At 37.9% G+C, this 17,527-nt stretch overlaps 1 protein-coding gene across 2 annotated transcripts in view; it reads left to right on the plus strand.

The window, feature by feature from the left end:
• The window catches only part of SLC22A16 (solute carrier family 22 member 16), a 37,336-nt gene that overhangs the window by 12,014 nt on the left and 7,795 nt on the right, over nucleotides 1-17,527 (plus strand). For both annotated transcript variants that reach the window (XM_054195483.1, XM_054195482.1), the window contains exons 2-7: nucleotides 6,214-6,690; nucleotides 9,571-9,688; nucleotides 11,579-12,128; nucleotides 14,051-14,178; nucleotides 14,571-14,680; nucleotides 15,181-15,280. In XM_054195483.1, coding sequence (XP_054051458.1) covers nucleotides 6,254-6,690; nucleotides 9,571-9,688; nucleotides 11,579-12,128; nucleotides 14,051-14,178; nucleotides 14,571-14,680; nucleotides 15,181-15,280 — 1,443 coding nt within the window. In that variant the 5' untranslated portion in view covers nucleotides 6,214-6,253. The remainder of the gene's footprint in view (nucleotides 1-6,213; nucleotides 6,691-9,570; nucleotides 9,689-11,578; nucleotides 12,129-14,050; nucleotides 14,179-14,570; nucleotides 14,681-15,180; nucleotides 15,281-17,527) is intronic.

Raw genomic sequence — 17,527 nt, forward strand, 5'->3', positions numbered from 1 at the left:
TAGCACAGTCTAAACCACCCTTAGCAGGGAAGGAAGTTTACTCTTGACACTCTAAGTCAAATAAGACCATGTCTGTTAGGTATTTAAGGCTGCTTCCAAATTGGCATCTCTGCACCATAGCAAAAATAGTGCTCCTGAGTCTCATTCAACTCCTTTCCTCTCAAAAAATAAATGTGTAAGTGCATCAGAGCTTTTTTGGTTTAGAGTGGAAAGAATGCTTGAATGGCTTTTCTCACATTAAAATAAATCAGGATGGAATACGGAGGTGAAAGTGGTTACTGAAGACAAATTCTTTCAGAAATAGTAAATATCTGGAAATTTCTTTCCACTGAAACCATCCCGTTGAGTGTACACTGCACAACAAAAACATACTGTGTTTTCTGACTAAGCAATTTGCTAAGAAGGCGGTTGAAAAGAGAGACAGTAAAAATAGTTCTCATAAAACCTGTGGAATAGTACAAATCTTTTGCTAATCACAGAACAGCCTTGTGACTCTATCCTACACTGAAAGGATTTTTAGAGTTTTATATTAGCTTTTGAGGAGTATCTAATAGTTCACCCTCTCCTCTCTTTGGTGGACAGACAAGGAAACAAATTTTATCAGAAACATATTTTATTTAAGAGAAAATTAGTGTCTAACAACAAGTTTTGTTCCAGCTATACACTCTAATAACTGACAATGGTAGAAGTACTCTGAGGCTGGGGATTTATTCTCTAACATATATACAGCAATGCCCACTTTAGATATTTTTGCATGCCACATGTACCACCTTTCAAATAGACTGGTGCAGACTGTTTGCATGGATGCAATATAAATTGGATCAAGCAACTGTTCTGACTTGTTTGGCTTTTCAATCATCATCTATTTTGACTTTTTTTTTCAAGTTACATCAGCTTCCCAGATAAAATCCACAGTCGTTCCATAAAAAGTACCACTGCAACTAAGGGTATAGTGCACTACGTCTCAGGGGATGAATAAACAGTGGGAAAGGAGAAGGAAGTATTTTACAGTGCTAGTGCCACGGAGTATGTGTCATGAGACTACAGCTGGCGTGACAGTGGTCTGAAATCTAGTTCATTATCTTTACGGAAGAATATTTCTTCAATTCAGTTACTGACATTATGATATTGCCAGTTGCTTTTCTTACTGGTGCGATCTTAAAACTTGTGTGGAGGAGTCAGAAAATGTAAGTCTTTTTTACTATAAGCTGTAAACTGTAAAAAGAATGACTGGGGAGAAATTTCACAGAAATATTTTAAGAAAGACAGGAACATTTTCATGTTGTGTCTTGCTCAAGCTTTTGTGAAGACAGTTTTTATGCTCATTTGACTTCTGGCATTCATTAAGCACCTCTATACTGGAGCAGTAACCTACAAAGTCTTCTTGACTTCTATATTTGACACTCCTGGCAAGAGTGACAAAATGTACTTGCCAAATAATTATCTCCCATGGCAAGTCACTGAAGAGATGGAAAAACACTGCAAGAGATTATCATACCTTTTAGGACAGTCATCATGTTCACAGATCTTAAAAACTGCAAAAAGTGTGCTTTTTTAAAAAGAAAAATATGCGTAAAAGAGGTATTGAAAATTACTACTGGCAACAATATGCATTACATAATCTGATGTGTGTATGTAAAGATAATTGGCATATAAAATACCCTTGCCAAGAACTGCCTTTTTTGAGATCAGTCCAGGAAAATAGATCACAGACTTTGCTGAAAGAAGCCTCGTTTTCTTTTGGTGAATTTCAATAGTGTTTATTGCTACAGCAATGTTTTTATCTTAACATTTTGTTGCATGAGCAGCAGTATCTCTTTATTCTGGGAAATTTAACTTTTAAAATGGAGTTGGGTGAGTTTACTAAAAAGATTAAATTACATGTTTGCCTGCAACAGAGAGATTGAAGCTAGCAATAGAGGAGTTTCTTATCAGTCCGGTGTTTTTAAATTAAGAATTCAGGAAAAAAGTTAATAATTTACAGTAGGTAGCAAGGACAGCATAAACTTTAACCTGTGCCTCAGGGTCAGTGAAGTGTATGACCTGTATAGGTTCTGCTGTGACCTGCTGCGCAGCACAGCCTGCCGCAGGGGCTGCTCCAGGATCCCCAGCTGGGACCGGCCATGCTCCCCTGGCACCGAGTCCTCCCGCAAAGAGGAGAAGCTGCTCAGCCCTCGCGTGAGCGTGGGCCAAGAAGCAGCCCCGGGGTTTTAAGATTGGGGAAGAGCATTGAGACGGCCACAGCAAGAGGGCTGAGATAAAACTCACGCCCCCAGTGGTCCAAAGGGAGTGATCCCAGGCTAGCAATAGAACAGGCAGCAGCTTTATGTGCCTCCTTGCTCAGGACTGTCTGCTGCCCCAACCTCTGTTCTAGCACATGTGTCTACCATGTGGCTGGGCCTCTGTCTTTCTCTGCCCCTTTTCAATCTTCACCTGTTCTGGCAAGCAAAGTTCAATGCATCTATAGTCTCCTCCCATCCCATATATCATCCCCCCCTACATACTTCTCATCCTTTCTATATCTTGCACTAATGACCTAATTAAACTCCTTTTGGTAACTATGCAAGTTAATGAATTTCCTGACCTCTACGCAATTGGTCTTTCTGGAAGCAAAGCCCTTCCTACCCACAGGAGATTCTCAGCAGCTAATAAGGTTGGGCTTTTCAATCTAGTATCCATGAAGATCACGTTACCCCAACACTGTAGTCAGAATTGAATTTTGCCTTCACAGCAAAAGAGGTTTTCAGGTTGTTTTTTTCTGCGTGTGTTTAATATAAATATATATCTATATATAGAGAGAGGCTTAGGCAGCCAGTTGTGGAATTTTACTGGAGAGAGCAGTAGGTAGTTTTTACAGGCAGGGGAGCAGCCCACTGGTGTGGTGGCAGGGCTGTGGGATTCCTTCAGCCACTGGTGCTGCCAAACACTTTTCTAGCTTCACATCAGGCCTTATTCTTCCCTATTTCTGCTTCCTCTGCCCGATCCTTGGCTTTTTTTTATTGAGCAGTTAGAGGTTAAAATCTGCAGTGCAATCCATCCTGCAGGATTCTGCAACAACATGGCCATTTTGCTGTAAAAATATATTTTCCTGTTCTTAAATTAAGTCATAGACAGCATAAATTATGTCTATTAATCTATATCTGGCATACTGTTTGACTTTTTGTGTTTGCTTAGCATGGATGCTGCAAATTAGGTAAGAAAAATAATGATACTATAGAGTAGATTTCTTCATTGGAACTGAATTAGATTTTCGTAACACTGAAAATGGAAGAACGTTTTTCCAAGAATCAGTTAAACCCCTGAAAGATGGGTGAAATATGGCATGACACAGATATTTCTTTAAAATTAATCTTTTATTGATTTTTATAGAGGTGGAAACTATTCTATAGAACACAATGGAAAAATGATGAAAGGGTAAGGGACTGTAATTTATATGGTTTTAGAAAGTAATTAGAGAGGAGATAACTGATAATGCTGTCCAACAAAGTGATAAAAGACAAGGAAAATTTATTCAAGGTTGCACAAGGATGTTTTATAAGCTACTAATAGTCTTACACTGAAAAAGGGGACATCGAGATTAGATTTAATGAGAAACTTTCCAACAGAAAGACTTGACAGCGGAGCAGTCTGTCAAAATGGTTATTGAAGTACGATCACAAGAAGTGTTCAGGAAGAGATAAGATAAACTCTCAAGGGAGCAGTTAGTGCAGAGATTAGCTAGACCTGATCAAAATCGTAGCCCTTGTGATGCTCTTGGGATTTGGGTTTTTAAAAATAATGTAATGCATTGGTTTGTGCCATCTTCTCAGTCTGTATCCTTACAAGTTGTCATCTTCTTTCAAGCATCTCCAACAAGAAATGGCATAAATATATTTTTCCTGCTCACTGTTACTGAGTAGAAGAGAAATGATGAACATGATATTTCTTGTACTGTGAGAGCTAATTAGGAAACTCAAGATGAATGTATGGGAGTTTGAAATTATTTAATTCTTCTTCTGTCTGGGAAATACCAACTGGGCTATCTGACTCTGCAGTTTCCTGATGCATAATGACAGATACTGCAAATACCAGGGATCCTGGTTCCAGGTATGCTACTTTTTTTTAGCTAGTAGAAGATGGAACTGCACAGCTTCTAGGGATTAAATTTGGTAATTTGCTAGACGTCTTCTAGTCCTGATTTCAGTCATTCTTCATACTGTAACAATAGCCCAAGGTGTTGAATTTGGTCTTGCCCTGCTATTTTTAAAGCGGGTTTGTGTCTTTTGAAGGGAACAGTTAAAGTGAAACTAGAGAAGAGAAACTAAAAAGTGTTGCTGACCGTATTTGTCTGCATTAATAGGGGAACAGAATATTCAGAATAATCTTTGATTTTTTGTGGTCCGAGATAGTCAGAAAGCTTTTCAGAGCAGATTTAGCCTTGCTTTGATTTATGGCTAGCTACTCAGTCCTCAAGAAGCTGTTCTCTTGAGAGGGGATTGATAGGCCTAAGGGATGCTGTGGTTTATGTTCAGTGTCTCTTGACCATACCTCTTACAAGCTTTGCTGGGAAAGAGCAGCAGAGCACCTGTGTGAGGATTGCCTTGCAGCATCTTCAAGAGGGAAGTGGAGCCAGCTTTTGAGCCGCCACGGTGGTTTTAGCAATTAAGGCCTTTCCTCAGAGTGCTGTGGAAAAGTCAATAGAGCTGTTGCCAGGGGAAAAGGGGTTTAAAAGTGCTCCATCTGTACAGCAACAACGCCATTGGAAAGACAGGAGAGGCAACTGGGTTTACATTTACCAAGGAAGGAAATAAGAATCACAAGATAAAAGGCAGAGGAGAATGAGGATGGTGAATGGAGTTAGGTTATACAAGAGAACTGTTTAATTGGACATTAAGAAAATGTATCCATCAAATTCTGTTTAAATAATTTGCTTATAGATAGTTTAGAAATTAATTAGAAGTTGTGATGATAGATGATTTAAAAGTGCCGCACTAGGTCTTTATTACCAGAATTCAAGCCTAGATTAGACGTATTTTGGAGAGGAGTGGCCTACAGGTCACATTTGTTATGGGGATTGGAATTGCTCTGACTTTTCACACAACATATTTCAAGGCAATTGTTTTTGGGGCATCATTTCCTATAACTTCAGCAGAGATAGCCTCTGATATATATAAACCCTGTTTTTTGTTTCATACTACCAAAGCCCAGCAAATACTGCACTAAGGATATGTATATAGAAGCTCACTGAATCCTTCTTCAAATTAGTGCAATTGATGGGTCTTCAGGAAATAAAAAGTGGAGGAGAAACAAAGCTATGTTGTTTTTTTCTGAACAGATGTTGTGCTAATTCTGTGCATAAATTTAACATTTAATTGAGGAAGACTCCTTATGCTTAGATTATCAGAAATCATCTAGAATTTGCAGTCAGTGATGCTAAAGTTCATTGCAAGTCTTTTGACATTCAGAATGCATGTACATTTTATATACCAAGATTTTCTTGCATCTCAAGCATATTTTAAAAGCTGTTAAAATGCCAAAACTCAGGCTATGCATAAAATATTCTTTTACCATGTTTGCTTTATGATACAATCTTTAATGCATAACTGCACACACTGCTTAAGCCAAAACCCAACCCAGTTTACAGGTACGTTTTGGTACAAAACATTTCATACTGTTCAGATTCTATCTTCTTCTACATGTGTCTACGTGTATTCTTTGTCTTTCAGAGGCAATAGAGACGGAAGACAGATGCAATACAGGTATATAGGTACAATTAGGTGAAACGAAGGGCGTAATGTGTTTGGTTTGTTTTATTTGATGTGCATATCTCTGTCCCTCAGAACCTGAGGTTGCAACATTTTGGTTTTTTGAACCATTCCAGGAACCTAAGGCCTTATTTGAGGGAATGTACTATACAGAATTGGAGGGTAGAAGGTTGCTTCAAACTAAGTGCTTAAGTTCAGATTTGCTTCTTTTAAATGGTCTCTCTTGTGTATGGCTAAACACATGACTAAGAGCAGCATTTACTTCCTGACAGTAGATTACTTCTGCTGTGAGTCTTTCCTCATCTTTGGTCTCTCGCAGGGCTTAGCCAATATCGTAGCAGCAATATGTAACAAACCACTAGACACTTTAATGATGTCTGCATTTACTGATCCTAACAAAATAATTATGTTGATTTTTTTTTCATGCATAAAAGGCTTTTCTTCAGTAAACTTTTTTTTCCCTTTACAGATTTCAAGCATTTCTTTATTTTTCATCTGTCTTTCAAGCTATGTCATGTGGTATCCATTACTTAGCGTCTGTGTTCATGGCTGTTACTCCTAACTTTGTGTGTGGGATCCCTGGAAATGTGAGTAGTGTTCTCTTCTACAACTCCTCTGAATCAAGTCTTGAGGACATCTGGACACTATGGACATCAACAGAAAATTACATTGTAGTCCAGCTGGAAAATGGAGAAATTTGGGAACTTAATCAATGCAGCAGGTCCAAACGAGAAATGAGTTTGGATCTGGCATATGAATATAAAGGCAACAAGTCCGTATTTTCTTGTTCTGATGGATTTCTCTATGATGATACAAAATGGAAGAGCACTGTTGTTACACAGTGGGATCTGGTCTGTGACCGAGAATGGCTTGCAAAATTAATCCAGCCTACATTCATGCTTGGAGTCTTGATTGGAGCAGTGATTTTTGGTGACATTGCTGACAGGTAAAGTGCCATCCTCTGAAAATGTAGCTTCAGACTGCAGTAACTCCACCCGTATCTACCTGTTTTGTTGTTTTCATTCATTGTGTATTCATAATTATGTATTCACCATTCAGGGGGTTTGGATATTGTTTTATTCACAGATGTTTAACTCAATTTCTTTTTCTGATACCAAGTACTAATATTAAAATGCATTTGCAAATCATTTGCTTTTACATTTTTTTCCCTACTTTATATCATCTGTTGTTCTAGGCCTCGATCTCTCGAATTGCCCTGTGCAGGTAGTATTTGCCCTTAGATTAATTAATTATTTTTTTTTTAAACAGGAATAGCAATAGTTAGTAGTAACAGCAATAGTAAAACTTGGGAGTAGATTTTCACCTCATTTTCCATGAGAAGAGATTCCTCATGGAAACACAGATTTTTATTTGCCGATATGATAACTGCTGAAGGGCTACTGGAAGGTTAAAAATCATGTATTTCAGAATCACAAATTTCCTAATATCTGTCATGAATACAGCTCTGTGGGGCTGATGCAAAGGCTTTGAGATTTTGATCAGGCCCCATGTTCTTAAAATAAACACCCATACACTATTTTTCCTTGCTGTCCAATTATAGTTTTCCCCTGAATGGTTAACTTAAACTTCAGTCTCTTGAAGGTTAGCCCAGATGGGATGAAAAATGGTTGTCAGTGAGCTATGCTGTAGTTTCACTTATTTACTAGCATGTACAAAGTTCTTTTTGACCACGAGGAGAGTCTGTTCATGGAGGAGCTCAACCCGAGCAGTGCCCTGCTCATGGTGCCAAGGCTGTCCTTCAGCCGCTCCCCTCTGACGCTTCCTCCCTGGATGTTATCTCAGATTATGCACCTAGATCCACCATCAGAGCTGGACTCAGAAGCAGTAGTGAGATCCAGGATGTATGTCTATATCCTGCTGCTTCTCTTGGTTTTCTCTCTCAACACAAACACACATATTCCTACCTCAGAAGAATGCCTAGCCATGCCCCTCTATCCATATCAGAGTCCAACACCTAAGCTATGTTGTACTTGGTTTTGTCTTGGGCAGTTTACGTACCGGTATTTTGAGCTGAAGGCTGGTTTAGTGTTACTTCTCTCTTTCTATAAAGGAGCTTGTTGACTGACAGCTCTTTTAGGTGGAAGGTGACATTTTATCCCACAGCTAACAGTATAAGCAGAAAAAGGAGACCAGGCATGTAATTTTCTGATTTTCCTTCATTAGTACAATGCTATGGTGTGACAGTTACAACATGAGAATACAAAAGTAAAGATGACCTTTTTTTAATTTGGCTTTTAGAACACATGGAATCAATCCTGCCTCCTGAACCAAGGCTTTGTAAAACCATATTTAATACAAAACCAGAATATAATGCCAACATTTCTTCTGCATCCCTTTAAATCATTCATAGCTTTATTAATTAATACTCAGACATGATTTATAAGGTTATGATCATATTGTTCTCATTTACATTAATTCAAGCCATGGACAGACAGTTAAGATAATATACACATTCTGAGCTGCAGATTTGCAGCTGTAGATTTTACAGCTGAAAGTTATTATTTTCTGACACATCCTGGCTGATGGGAAATAAGTTTGTGGGTTTCCTCCCATTCCCAATTAACAGATTTCCCAACAGAAGAGCTCCGACAGCAAGGGCTCACTGGGATCTCTTCTGGCAGGGATTAGACACCAAGATTAGAGACCAAATGTGCATGACTCCAGGTAAAGGTTGCAGAAAAACAGGAGGGCACTGGAAAGAACTATGTGGAGTGGCTGTTTGGATTACACCTCCTATTTACAGCATCACCTTCCAGGGTTGTTTTAATGTAGTACGAAATATAGAATAAAAACGACAAATGAGCCCACACCCCTGAAAGTCCTAAAACTCTCTGGCTAAATGTAATATCCACATCTGTGAAAAGCTGTTTGCAGTAGTAGGTAATAAGACGCCAAGACAATATTATCAGGGAAGAAAAATGATTCCGCGCTTTTTGTATTACAGAACATTTGTAGACAGAATACAATGAATCTTCTAGAGTGTTGTATACCTACTGCAGATTTCTAGGTTTTTGCCTCAGATGAGCTTCTTGTTCTTAGCATGTGCTAACTTGTTTAGGGACAATTGACTCTGTTTGGTATGCTTTCTCCCTGAGATATAGGAAGAACATAAACAAATAGAAGTTCCTTTTTACTAAATGCTCTTCTTCTAGACTGGAAATCGCTATGTTGGTGATGGGCAGCTCGTATTTGACATGATTTTTTTCTCCTGTTAGTATACTAGCTTCCTGGATTTCTGTGTTTGCGCATGTGTACGTGTGTGCTGTGATGCAATCAGAAAATTCAGGGGAACTATGTAATTATAATTTATTAGATAATTCAACTTTAAACAACTGGATAAAGATAAGTTACAGAAGCCTTTCATTACTATCCAAATTGGTTGTTACTTTGGCAAGAGGTAGCATATGTTACCACAGCTAACTTTTTTTTAGAAATTATTAACTAGACATTACTTAATATAAAATATCTGAAAAAACAAGTCTTACTTGTTGTCCTCATAAATAAGACAGAGTAAATTTGCAGATTAGTTATGTAGAAGTTGAATTTGAAACTGGAGATGGGCGTGCTTCTTCCAGCCAAGAATTGTGTAATGGAAGTTCTGTCCATAGGAGCTTCCTTTTTCTTGCATTTAGTTGGAGTTATTGAAAAATTAATACAGGTAACTAAACCAGAGTTTCTGTGGTGAGTGAGAGCATTAAGTACAGTATTTTCAGACGCAATTCCATATAAGCTCTCTGGAGTTGCAGGTGTATTATAATAGAATGTTTGTGGTTATTCATAATTTTATCACTGCTGTGATTTGCAGACTGGGAAGACAGCGTGTCATATGGTTCACAAGTGCCGGTCAGTTTGTATTTGGCATCGCAGTGGCCTTCACATTTGACTACTACAGTTTTGTGATTGTGCGCTTTCTCCTTGCTATGGTAAGAAAGGATGTTCAGCCTGGCTTTTTTTATGGGCCATTTCCTACCCCTTCTCAGGAAAAACTCCTTTTTGTTATTCTTTCCTCCCCTACTTCATGATTCTAAAGCCCCCTCTGTTGCACTTATTTCAGCAGAGCAGGGAGAGTCTGAATGTTCTTGGACCACAGCACTTTTCCTCTTTGAATTAATAGAAAGCATCTGTATGAAGCAGTGTTTGTACTTCCTCCATCCCAACCTCTGCTGGACTGGTAATTAAATACCAAGTGTGAGCAGCAAACTCTGGTTTCTGCATTGCAGCTGCCATTGCATTTCTCCTCATTGTTAGAAATGGAGTATAATTTTCTTAAAATAACAAATAAGTATGATTTTTATCTCTACCCTTTTGAGTGATGGAGGAGAGATGCGCATTTTCTCTTCCATGCATCTCTTTGGACTTTTAAACTACATCTGAAATACTAAATACATAGGTAGATATGTTTTAACACCTGGATGTTTGTATGTACTTAAGGGTATTCCAGTATATGTATTTATGCATATCTATATGCATACTTTTGTATATCTGTATGATATATATCTAATATCTATTCAGGTTTTATATATATAGTAGCCAATTTTAAATTACAATTTTACATCCAAAAGTACAATATTTGTAGTCTTTCACTATATCATGCGTAAAGAAATCAGAAAGCTATCACAAGAAAAATTACATAAGTTATTTAAAGGAGGTTAGGAATTTGAAAATAATCACATCATTTATTTTATTCCTGCTGGCAGTGCATTAGTCGAGACAGGCCCTTGCACCTGGAGCTCCCTTCGCCTGATTAGAGCTCAGAAGGATTTCCTAGCAGGAAAAACTGCATGGGCGTTTCAGCCTTGAACAGTGAGATCAACAGGAGTCCCTCTACTGACTCCCTTGGCTGTTGATGCTAGGGGCTGTGGTAATTTGGAAAAGCAAAAAGCTCTGACCAGAATGATGCTGTAGGTTTTAACTGCCCACTGGGACTGATTTGTGAGATGGAGGTCTAAAGCTCTAGCCCCATGACACTGAGGTCAGCGCAGCTTTGCTATCAGTTTCAGTGAGTTCAGCATAAGAGTTTATTAACCGGAATATTTTTAACCAGAAATTTGATTACTCAAAAAAATATACTGGAATATTTTCTACTCTAGAGTTTCTAGCTGTGTTTTGAAATGTTTTGAGATACCAAGAGTTTGACTGTTACTAGAGAAATTGAAATATATATGTATATTCAATAATATATATATATTTTCAATGAAGAAATACTATAATACAGAACATGCCAGTAACTGCATTCTGTTACTATGGCTAGATAATGTATGAGAAGCTATAAATGAGATTCTTTTCCAACATTGTAAAAATTTGATTTTATGAGATAATTTGCAAGGGTGTGGAAGGTAATTCTCAGTAAATTTGCAGTTCCCTGACATGCAGATTATTAATAGTTTACTTAAAAGCCAAGGTCAAGATTTTCAGAAGTGGCAATTACTTCAAGGGACCTAATTTTCCGAATTGTCCAGTATGCTATATCATTAAGGGACATGGTTTTTGGAGGTGAACGGCTTAGTGACATCAGCAAATTAGTCTCTTCTTCACATGTCTCTTGCTGGCTCTCCCCCACTGCAGAGAAGCATCCAGAATCACTTCACATTTTCAAATACAGTGTCCGGGTAGTCTGAAGGTTTGAGTAAGCTTTTTCTCCAGTTGATTTGTTTTCAGAGACGCCTTTTTTCTGTCAGTGTGGGACATGCCAGTGCAGTGACAATTAAGCGTACACAAATGTGGAACACTTAGCTGTTTGCTTTTACTGCTGTTGCACAAGGAGAGTAGATAAAAATCTCACTCTTTTTTTTTTCTCTCTCCCACCCCCTCAGGTTTCAAGTGGCTATCTGGTCGTGGCTTTTGTTTATGTGACTGAATTCGTTGGCATTAAAGCACGAACCTGGGCTTCTATGCATGTCCATGCTTTTTTTGCTATGGGAGTTATGATTGTGGCACTTGTGGGATTTTTGGTTCGGACCTGGTGGGTCTATCAGATATGTCTGTCCATAGCGACTCTTCCCTTTGTCTTGTGCTGCTGGATGCTCCCAGAAACACCTTTTTGGCTCCTGTCAGAGGAAAGATACGAAGATGCACAAAAAGTAATTAATATAATGGCAAGATGGAATAAAGTGAGCACTCCCTGCAAAGTTTCTGAACTGTGCTCAGTCCAACAAGATGATCTAGTCGGTGGCAGAATGGGTGACAATGACACGTCCTCAACAAAGAAGCACAACATCTTAGATCTGTTTTGTAATTGGCACATCGCAAGAAGGACCATCACAGTCTGGCTGATTTGGTTCACTGGGAGTTTGGGGTACTACGTCTTCTCCCTCAGTTCCGTCAGTCTAGGAGGCAATGAATATTTAAATCTCTTTCTCATAGGTAAATACTTTTGCACTTTATTCTGTTTATGACACAGCTAGAACATAAAAATTAGAAATGACTAGAGATTTGGCAGCCAACTTCTAAACTTCGTTCATTCAATTATGAACCTTGTTCAAAAAGTTTATTGCTAATGGTTCGTAAAGTTGACTAACATGGGGGGAGTACCATTCACTCCAAATATCACTGTTTCTGGGAAAAAAAAAAAGAATTTAAAATTTGTTGGTGTACAAAATTCTTCTCCGACTGTCTTTGTGATTGTAAAACCGCACTCTACTTGTTTCCTCTTTGCCCTGCAAGCATATAGCAGTTCCACAAACACCAAGGGAAACAGACCAGCAACACAAAATTCACAGGGGTCTGTTAAAAGTACAAACTAGGAAAATGAGAGAAGAAAATTACTGCCCTAATCACTTACAGTCATGGTATGTCAAGTCAGTTTGTGTAGAAAATAGATTCATAATTCTCAGAAGAAAGAGTAATTTTAGTTTTCTCCAAAGTATATATTTAATTTAGTTGTAGTATTCTTTTAATTTTGTCGGTGTGACTGTAAATCTTCCTCTGGTACACAGGTTGTTTATAAAGGTGGCTGAGTGCATTCAAGGCCTGGTCCAAAGTTTGTTAAGATCAGTGGAAATATCCCATTACAGAAGACTCCAGATCAGGCATGCAGCTCTGAGCCAGCAAAGAATTAAGTCATGCGCTTTGCTTTACGCGACTGAGTGCTCTCAGTAAAGTGAATGTGACTGTTCATGTACATAAGCACACAGAAGGACTGGGCCGCTCATAAATTCAGTTTGTGTTGTCACTTATTTTAGCGTATTCGTAGACGGCCATGTTGAAGAGTGGATGCTAGTATTGCACAGAAACAAAAATGTTATGATGTGATGGAGAACAGTGCATAAACTATTGCATCCACTTCCTTCAAAAATATTTTAGCAGACTAATACACACTGAATAATTGCAGCCTGCTTTTACCAGCAGAGGCCCAAAAGATTGTTTCCTGGTATTATAAGTGTATTGCCATACTGTACATGCTTAGTAAAGGAATACAGCATATTTGTTCAGGGCTGTATCTTATGTTCTTCCTCAATTTGACATTGGACATCGTAGCATTCTTCATGAGCAAGTTGGTTTAAAAACTGTCCAAACTGGCTTAGGCTCAGTATAATTTGTCTAGGGGCAACTCATGTTTGCACAGGGTTTGTGAACAGTCCTAGCCAAACACCAGTTACTTTAGTGCTGCAGAAGTTTTTCTCTGGAAAGAGACATGAGGAAGAGACGGTCTGAGTAAGAGTGGGATATTGTAAGCAGCTGCACTCTTCTTAGTGGAGAAGAGAGAAAGCTGGAACCTCACTCTCTGTATTTGTGGAGCTGACTCAGAAAACTGGATCTGGAGAGATTTTGCTTGCCTTTTACATTGGGATAATTTGGGGCTGAAGCTGGGGGAGGCGCCTGTGGCTTCGGTTCTGCGTCCAGGCAGAAGCTGGCAAACCCTGAGAGGTGTGTCGGTGTGACACCAGCAATATTCCTTGTGGGCACGCTTAAGCTGTTGATGTGAAAATACCTGAAGCAGAAGAGCAGGAAATGGTGAGCTTTCAGTCACAAGTGCCATAAAAGCAGGACCGTGGCATTGCTGTTTTCTGTAATTTTCCACCCCAAAGGGAACTGAAGCTGCTCTGTGCTGTGAAACCCCTTTCCCTTGTCCTTCTCCATCTCCCACTACCTTATTTTAGGCCATGTTTTCTGCCTTCTGTTGCCATTTCTGTTACCAAATGGACTATCCCAACACACTGGTTATCTCTAGATTTTACTTACTTATTACCCCCTAGATTAAATGAATCCCCATAAAGGGGAAGTTAAGAGTTATAACATGAATATGTGTAATCATGACTTAAAACAAAATAATTTCATACTGACAGGTGCTGTGGAGTTGCCTTGCTATATCATTGCTTGCATTGGGATGGACAAACTGGGAAGGAGAAACACACTCATTCCGTTCCTTATTTTAAGTGCACTGATCTGTGTTTTAATTATGTTCATACCTCAGGTTAGTCACGTACCATTGAAAGTGTTCCTATAGTAGAAATTGATTTTAAAGGCTCTTAAGTCTGTAGATGCAGCTGCTCATTCTAAATCATATAGTTGATTAAAGGCTGTTTTCAAAATGCAGCTGCCAGTCTACGATAGATTTCTGTATTTTCAGTACAGGTTTCACAGTTTCATTGCTGGAGTCACATGTAAAATGTTCCCAGGGCTTCAGTGAACCAGGACTGGTAAAAAGTTATATGGGCGCTAGTTACTTATTGAGACCAATTTAAAAAAAGCAAGCAATATGTATTACTTATTATTTATAGAAGGGTCACAAATTTGAAGGATTTAAATTAAGTTTGGAACAGTGTTATTTTCTGGGATTTATTTATTTGTGCTTTCTTTCAACAGGATTTCAATATATTAATTATCTTAGCAAATATGGCTGGAAAATTTTCAATAGGTGTGGCATTTGGCCTTATATATCTCTACACAGCAGAACTGTACCCAACAATTGTAAGGTAAGAACTTTCACCAGTCATATATTTTTCACTATTTTGCTGTTATTTCTTTTTCTTTGTTATGCTCCTGGGTCAGATCCAGTAGCTCTGAACATTAGTGGTGGTGGTCCAAAAGTCTTGGGATGAGATGAGTTCCTCTGCTGCTTCAGAGTTGTCTAGTATCTAGCTATATAATAATTTTTTCTTTATTTTTCATTTCCATGTGCATTCTTTGGTTTCATTGAAGAACTAGAAGAATGCTCAATGCTTTTTAAACAGGAACTTAAAACTCCTGGTTGTTCGTCCTGTGGTCTCTGCTGAATTATTTTTGCATTTTTAATCTTAATTGTAGAAGCAGCTGCATTTCATTACAAAATAAATTTACACTGATGTAGCAATAGCTTTCTAGTACCATTGCATAAAGATATGTATCATCCTACCAATGTTTTGAGTGTCTGTGCATTTCTAATTGTTTGCTTTATCTGCCAGAATTCTTATCAGAGTCTTTGTTTTATGTGCAGGTCACTTGCTGTTGGAAGTGGAAGCATGATGTGCCGTGTAGGTAGTGTGGTTGCTCCTTTCTGTGTATATCTGAGAAGTATTTGGATTTTCATGCCAATTGTAAGTATTTATTTCAGTGGTGAATGTTTCCGGTTTTGAAAAGGCGTAATGTCACCTGTTTTCTCAGGAACGAAATGCTGAACTTCTATTTTGAAAAGGAAATTGAATGAACCATTCTTGTTCTAAATTTTAAGTCTCAAAGTAACTTCCTGTTGTTAAGAATATGCAGCTAAAGCAAAAGGGAGAGTTTGAGTCACTGAAATCTTCTGGAAAGTTTTTACGATGGAAGATACAAACATACATATGCACTGAATCCTAGTGTAAAATTGATAAAAATATTTTCCATAAAAATATACTTTATCTACCATGTAACATTTAGGAAGTGTTTTAATTCATACTTCTTTAGTCTGCAGGCCTAGCAGTTCTTGACCACGCTCATGATTTACTCTTACCTTTTTTCAAAGGCATAGTTCTTCCATTCTTAGAATTCACCATTACTGTTTTGTAATATTATTCCTTAGTCTTTTCCATTGCATCTTTAGAATAGCCTTCAAAGGATCAAGAATGTCTTATGCTTACTATACGTACTTCACATCTCTCCCAAAGCTCCTTTTTTTTTTCTTTTACAAGAACTGATCAAAACAACTAATGAGATAGAAAAAGAGAAGCAAATGGTATATTGATGAGGTTCACAGTGACTTTAACAAGCAACAGGACCTTGGATACCTTAAGCGCATCCTACTTGTAGGTGACTCCAGGTCATGCTACCATTAGATTATGTCTTCTACCTCCAGTTGCTCCAAGAAAACAGAGATGGGACCATTCCTTCGTGGACTTTGGGCATTTTGTCTGCATTATTTACCTTCAAATCCATTTTGGACAAATATATTTTATATATTTCCTGTTCGTAAACGAATCATATTTCTTCATCACATTTATGTTATGAGGCATTTGCTGCTAAGAAATCCTGCAGCTACTCAATCCCTTTTTATTCCTGAAGATAATTTATGCCCATATATGTAAAAACAGAAGGAATTACTGAGTTTATATTAAATTTTTAAGTAGAGGAGAGTTAATTAATGATTTAAAGTTAGTCTGAGTTCTTTCAAAAACCCTTAGAATTCACTGTGACTAGCACACCAATGTCATATGTAGATTACGCACGTCAGAAGGTGAAAATGTAACGGGATGTGCCTTTTACCTAGATTCTTACTCTGACTTTGTCTACCGCATTGGAATTTCCTGAAAAAGTGGCGTTGTGTCCTTTTGATTTTGCAACTATAAATTCTTCAACTATAGATGCTGGAGGTTGGTTTCAGAGAATTCTTGGGAACTTGTTTCATTATTTAAATTAATTACTTTCAGCTGTTTTGGATGAAAGTTAAGAGGATGAAGCAGACCACAAATTAATTTGTTCCCTCAAGCTACTAAAAAATGTTTTCTTTCTTAATAACGGCCCCATACAAATGAAGATATCATCCCAGGAAAGATGAAGAAACATTTGCACAACAGAGTGGTCGTGGGAGAACATTCTTTTTCTCTTGTCAGTGTTTTGCCTTTACTGGCTGAGATAAGCTTTATCTGTGCAGAAGTGCTGCAGTTAAACCACAGATGGGGAATGCTCAAACATGCTGGAGAGCCGTGCAAATGGCAGTATAAACAGAGGAATTATTTCAGCTATGAGCAGCTCTCAGTGTACAAAAGGTATCCAGAGTTATTTGTAGAGTTGTGTAGTAGTTCACAGTGAATATATTTTCATTATTAGCTCCTATTATAAAATATTTGTCAGTTTATTAAATAGGCTTGCCTCGTGTTGGAGCATAGCATGCCAAGTCTCAGGTAACGTAAGTGTTTTGGAATGGAAATGAAATGAAACGGATTACATTTGTAAGTAAAGTGATATACATCATGTTGATCTATTGTATACACCACACATTGTCAAGCAGTTACTACTGCTAGTTGTTTGACAGTCTGCCTCATGTAGCTATGCCACCTGTGAGTAATGCAGCTCATTTGAATGCCTATAAATCTTGAATAACTTGCCAAGTATGTTTTTCATGTGACGACTTTCTAGAAAACTTACAGTAAAGCAACTACTCCATGTTTAACCTATTTCTCTTTCTCAGCTGTTAAGAATTATGTTACAGGAGCCCTTTAACAGACTTGATTTTTCTCTGAGATAAACTATAAATTATATATTAAAAAAAACCCTCCACTGAGGTTGGTAAAGTTAAATGAATGCAAATCCTGTGTCTAATACTAGTGGATTTTCAGGGCAAAATTTAACCTTTTTCTGTTGAAGTAGGA

Source organism: Rissa tridactyla, chromosome 3 (genome assembly GCF_028500815.1).
Source record: "Rissa tridactyla isolate bRisTri1 chromosome 3, bRisTri1.patW.cur.20221130, whole genome shotgun sequence".
Taxonomy (NCBI): domain Eukaryota; kingdom Metazoa; phylum Chordata; class Aves; order Charadriiformes; family Laridae; genus Rissa; species Rissa tridactyla.